The following is a 6,000-nucleotide window of genomic DNA, read 5'->3' as shown; positions in this document are numbered from 1 at the left end:
GCCTTTTTTTTTTTTTTTTTTTTTTTAATGCTTTACTAGGTTTTGCAATTTTAATGGCTTAAATATAAGACTGCTTTTATAGACTACTAGTATCTAGCTCCAAGTGAAAATAGTGAATCATACAGAGGTTCCGTTTCTGTTGCAGCTGATGGATTCTCAAAAGGCAGAAGGGAGTGTTGACAGAGACGGGGACTCATTTCAGCTCTCACACTTGGCTTTCTTGCAGGCTGGAAGAGAATCATCACCTACTTCTGATGTCCGAGGTTTCTTCACCGTGGAAATAATTCCAAAAGCAGTTTTTCTAGTTTCTATAAGACAAACAGGGAAACCAAAGTACCTGAAGTCAAGCCATGATTTCAAAAGAGGTGGTTTTAACAAGCAACCCCATGTTACTGTGACTTACAGCATGAGTAAATGATGAAACCATAATAAACTGCTATGAGTGTTAATGCCATTTACAGTTCTCACCTTTCCCCACCACCAGCTTCTACAAATATCTGTATATTATTTACATCTAGTTCATTCCAAAGGGACCACCCCAAGTGGTAAAACTATAGGGCAGGTTATCTCTAATGGTCTGTCCGAGGCATCTTACGTAGCCAGAACCCAAGTTTCAGAGCTTGGTGCAGCACATGCTTAAAGTGTGGTAGAAAGACAAATGAATCAAGACGGCAACTACAACAGTCTGCTTCCCTGGTTGTGTGTGTGCTCACTTCATTTTATAGCACAGACTATTCATTATCTGTGTCCCCCACTAGATCACGATTATACCTCTGAAGAATCAATTGTATGGCGAACATCCAACAATGCCTGGTTATTTAACAGGTGTTTAAGAAATACTTATTGAGTGAACGAGGAATAACGCACATGGTTATTGATCTCATATATTGGTGACAATAAACAAAGAAGAATCGGAATTATTAAATGTTTAGGTCAGGTTGCTAGTACAGTCCAACTTAAATGTAGCTAACTTCTGCTAAAAATGTACTAAAGGGCCAGGCTCTGTGTCATCTACAGAGGATCTTAGGATGCCTAACACAGTGCTTCTTCCTACCACACACTGAGATAGCACATCAGGGGCAAATATAATAGGAATGGAGGCACCACAAGAAGTAACTCTGCCCAGATGAATCAGGAAGGTATCATGAAAGAAGTGATGCTAAGAATAGGGAAGAAGGAAAAGGAAAGGAGAGGCAAGTGTTCCTTTGCAAAGGCATAGAGAGAGAGATAAGAAGAATCGAATATACTTAGGGGACGATATGGCCAGTGTAAAGGAGGAGCATGAAAAAATTAGGGGGAAACGAGGCTGGTACTTGTGAAGGGCCACAGTGCCATGAAAAGAGATTTAAATTTAGTCCTTAGGAAACAGGGAAGGACTGGGGAAGAGAGAAAGAGAGACCCCTTGGATACAAAGGAGATAAAGATCAAAAGGATTTGATAAACATAAATTTAGTTAAGAATTATTTCTTATTTCATGTACAAAAGTCAATTCTAACAGTTAAACATTACCTTCTCATTTATCAGGATTAATTTACCAAGTCTACTAAATCTTTGCCAGTTATTTAAAAGCATTTTAATTTCTAAAAGGGACAAAACTGCTCTCAAGGTCATTAAAATACCAACATAATCAGAGAACCTCAAAATAAACAGAAATTGCCCATGATTTCCAAAAAATGTTACATTTAGAGATGTTTATCACTATGATTATGAGTAAACATCTAAAAATCAGTAGAATGAATAAAAAATACAAAAATTAAATTGTGAAAATCAACACTTTGTAACAAAACAAAATGCATTAGTTTCAAAATTATATTAGTTCCATCTCAGAAATATTTTTTTTTACATCACATGAACATTTACTTCTTAATCTAAGACAACAGATTATAAACTGTTGAAAAACAAGACTTTTATAATTATCGGATAAAGTAACTCTTTTAGATCCTGAACCTCTTTCCTCTGTCCCCTCCCCACAACCTCCTTAGAATTGCTATTCATTGGTTTCTAGAATCCCACAGGACCCATCTAACTGTGATGCCTTGTAGCAAGCCTTCCAATGTAGAAGCCCAGCTACTGCATGTCCCAAGTCTTCTGTTTTCCAGGTATCCATTCCTGCACTGCTTTCAACAATTGCTCTCATGATAAGGTTTTCACACCCTCCAAGAATTCACCATCTTCTGGTACTGCTTCAGTGCAGTGCTGTCCTTCTTAAATGTGGCACTCAGGATGATACAGATGCCAGCCAGGACTTATCAGTGCAGAGGATAATGATGACACTGTTAATCTTCCTGCCTCAGAATCTTGTATTTCTTCTAATGTAACTTTAGGCTGAATTTGCAATCCTAGTAAATTGAAATTTGAAACTGCTGTCTCAAATTGATTCCAATGTCAACTAAAGTCAGGGTAATTATAACATCCTGTAGATGTGTTGTTAATTCTGCAGGGACAGCAGGCATAAACTAGGACCGTCCTGGGCACAACTAGAATGAATGCGAATGCTAAAGTCCACAAGGCTTCTTTTAGTTTAGCTTCTGTAAAAGCCTAGCTTTATATATAACTTATTTTGAATAGCTGGGTTTTTTGACGCACAGATCTTCATATTTTTCCCTACTAAATTTTAAAAATTAACTTCCCTTCCTTGTCTCAGTCTGTTTTAAACCACTAATTGTTATCCAAAATCTTGACAATTCCTTACGTTCATTTAAAATAGACAAAAATAATGGCAGAACTACCAGTGTGAACCAACTGTTCCCTAATTTCAAGAAAATCTTGATAAACTTTTAATTAATTTGGTCATTCCCAGAGCTTATGTGATGGGTCTAGGCTATATAATACAACAATCTCAAACTAAAAATGTTGAAAACAAAAGCAAAATCATCTAATCCATGGTAATACAGTAACCAGTTCTATGAAGTGGAAATCAGATCGCTAAAATCCAGACATAATACACAAGCTCTCAATAACCTAACTATTCATATGCTAAATCACCCAGTTTATATGTAGCAACCAATTCTGAAGTTTAACATTCATCTGGGTGATATTAAGTCAACTGCTTCTTGACCACTACCACCAGTGCTAAAAATTACAGAGAGAATGAAGATAAAACAGCAGATGAAAAGTGTAAACTTTTTTCTTTTAAAAAGCCTCATTTTTATTCTCCAAAGTCCTAGCATATCAAACACTTCTAGTTCAATTTTTATCATCTGATGAATAAGAAATTCAGTGCCTTCAAGTAGTGAAATTAAGGTGAGGAGGAAGATACATATAAATGAAATGTGCGTAAAAAATGTGTAGTCTGTGCATAATTGATCAGGTAAACCAAAAATGAGAAAATAATCACAAGTTGTAACAAATGTGAAAAGTTATGATTTGTTAGCGGGATTTTTAAAAATGTATTTGGTGCTTTTGTGTTCCTCATAACTGGCTTAACATATATTTTTCACCGTTCAGTTCTCTAAAACAGTGATTTTCAGCAGGGAAAGCATGTCCCTATGGAGGAAAAAGGGAGATGAGAAGCCTATCAAAATGCAGGCGGGGACACACGTGCAGAACTGGAAAGAACGCATTCAATACTCATTTCTGGAAGGCAAACTATATTCATTCCACAAACTACAGAAAATAAAGCCTGAAGTAAAGGGCGAGAAAGCACTGATGGGTATGGCTAAACAGGTTCAGAAAAGATGATCCTAATGGAACTCTGAGGGGCAGGACAATGAAAGTAGATATGGCTCAACTGTTTCACAGAAATGACTGGCTCTTAACATGACCACTTGGTGTTTTTCTTGGAAGGACCTGCTCACCTCCGTGCAGAAGCACCGCTCGGCAGTTGGTGGACACTGCGGCCTTGGCGTCACTTTCCGACAGCCCAAACAGCAAGCCTCTGGGGGATCGTTAAAGATTTCAACCCAGCGTCAGCTGAGGACAGGAGACTAACAGAAACATAACTGACAATGCCAGTTCACCAGAGAGAGGCACTGAGAGAGACACTTTAATTCTATAGTTCTTAGTCCAAATGGAACAGGCATTTGAGAAAAGACTTATTTAACTCTAAGCTTTTATAGAGTCCTTCTTTCCCCCTTTTTCTATTTCACCCTTAATCCAGAAAACAAATTACATCACAACCTGATGTAATTTGGTTTTGAAGCTATTAATTGATAAATTTACAGTAAAAGGTTAAAAAATCTTGTTAAAGTATAACATACCAAATTCCAAATTTCCTAAAAGAAAATTTCAATGACTTCTTACTCAGAAAAGGATACAAGTTTGCCACATCGTATGGGCCTCTTATTTCTAAAGGCTAAAATAAAATGAACAAAAAATAGATAAGAAAGAAGTCATTCATAACATTTCAGTGAGTTCATCTGCAGTAAATAGGATGCTTAAGTATCTAAAAACAAGGAAGTCAACGGCATAAATTTAAGTCCTTATAATTTTGACGGGTTACTTACATTTTTGAAAATATAAAAGATCCTTGAAAAGCATTTTGCAACAATTTAAAGGAAAAACTATTTATATAAAAAAAATTTGAAGCCCCAAAGGAATGGAGATAAATCTCTTCAGCAATTACAATGAGCAAATGCAATTAAAAACGAAAACATGCAATAAACCTTTATTACATGACTAATTTAACTTGAAAAGGGAAAAAATAAAGTACTTAATGCCAGACTTACCCTTTCAGCAGCACTAGATATAATTACATTCTACGAAATAGAAAGTAATCAATATTAATCTTAGATAAATGTCAAAAAAATTGAAGTCTTATAATACAAATAACCAGTAATCAAGTTTTAACATCAATACCGACTTCTTCTAAAGTTAAGGTAAAAAAAGAGAAAGGATGAAAGACCTCATGTCAAACTAAAGGCAACCTAAAATAAGAAACAGAACAAGAAGGCTTCCCAATAGATCTTAGAAAAGATGCATTAGTTTAAAAAGCTCTTTGAAAAGGTCATATAACCTTAATTCAACTCAATGATGACAACTGTATCTAGATGATTCTTTCACAGTAGGTAAACAGCCAATTCTTTACTGAAAGATAAAGACTTTCAATACAACTTTTCCCCCCTCATATTATTCTTCCCTAGGATATTTTTCTTTCTCTTAAAACTTGCACAGCTCACTGAAATGGGAGAATTTGTTGCTGTGCCTTGAGAACTTTCTGCTTTAAGGAAATGGGGTCAGCTTGATAACCCCAGTATATTAATAATAATAAACTGCTAGGTTTGAAAAATATCCTAAAATTATGGAACCATACCTTTCCTTTGCAGACCTGCATCAAATTGAGGGCATTGGAAATTGTGTACCTTCTCATTGTGGAGTCTTTGATAGCGGGGCTATAGACAAGTTCAAAGCCCACACCTCGGTCAATTGCCTTCACAGGAAATGAAGAAAATAAACTGTTAAAGCTAAACACACACTGTCTTACTTTATTTTCACTGAACTTCCTCACCTCCCTCCTCACACCCCTCCCCCGCACTGCCCACCTCCTGCATGTCCAGGTACAGCCTTGAATAAAGGCGGATTTGTGCCCGAATGGCACCATCTACAGAAGAAGAAAACAGATCTGTGGCTCTGTCTCAACAGAGTACATCTTAGCTGTGGGGAAGCTGACTTTATATAAACAGGAATCATCAAGAGGCTGAAGAGAGCAACGTCCCAGTGGGGTGGCAGAAGGGCTACTACTCCATGAATTATCAAAAGGAAACCGGAGATGTGTTCCCTACATGCAGGATAAACTGTTTGCAAACATAGTAAACCACGTAATTTGACCCAGGAATGAAGAGACAAAGAAATGAGCTGAAAAACGTCCAAAGAACAGGAGTGGAACGCCTCTCGGGTAAGTCATTTATTATGCATATGTTGAAGGAAGAAACTAGTGGGCCACAGTTGAGTGCCATGTGCTAGGCACTGTGCTAAAAGTCATATGTATTTATTTAACCCCTACAATACCTTTAGAAGGCACTGCGGCAGAGACAGCTGACTGCCCCGCTATCTCTTCTCTTC

At 36.9% G+C, this 6,000-nt stretch overlaps 1 protein-coding gene across 1 annotated transcript in view; it reads right to left on the bottom strand.

Annotated features, from left to right (window-relative positions):
* Positions 1–117: 117 nt before the first annotated feature.
* The window catches only part of RPP30 (ribonuclease P/MRP subunit p30), a 28,083-nt gene continuing 22,200 nt past the window's right edge, over positions 118–6,000 (bottom strand). The window contains exons 7-11 of the mRNA XM_007465476.1: positions 5,252–5,368; positions 4,668–4,697; positions 4,257–4,294; positions 3,798–3,877; positions 118–308 (exon numbers count right to left, since the gene is read on the bottom strand). Of these exons, the coding sequence (XP_007465538.1) occupies positions 199–308; positions 3,798–3,877; positions 4,257–4,294; positions 4,668–4,697; positions 5,252–5,368 (375 nt within the window). The 3' untranslated portion in view covers positions 118–198. The remainder of the gene's footprint in view (positions 309–3,797; positions 3,878–4,256; positions 4,295–4,667; positions 4,698–5,251; positions 5,369–6,000) is intronic.

This window comes from Lipotes vexillifer, unplaced genomic scaffold, assembly GCF_000442215.2.
Source record: "Lipotes vexillifer unplaced genomic scaffold, Lipotes_vexillifer_v1.1 scaffold877, whole genome shotgun sequence".
NCBI lineage: Eukaryota > Metazoa > Chordata > Mammalia > Artiodactyla > Lipotidae > Lipotes > Lipotes vexillifer.
This window is presented reverse-complemented; position numbering and strand designations above follow the sequence as displayed.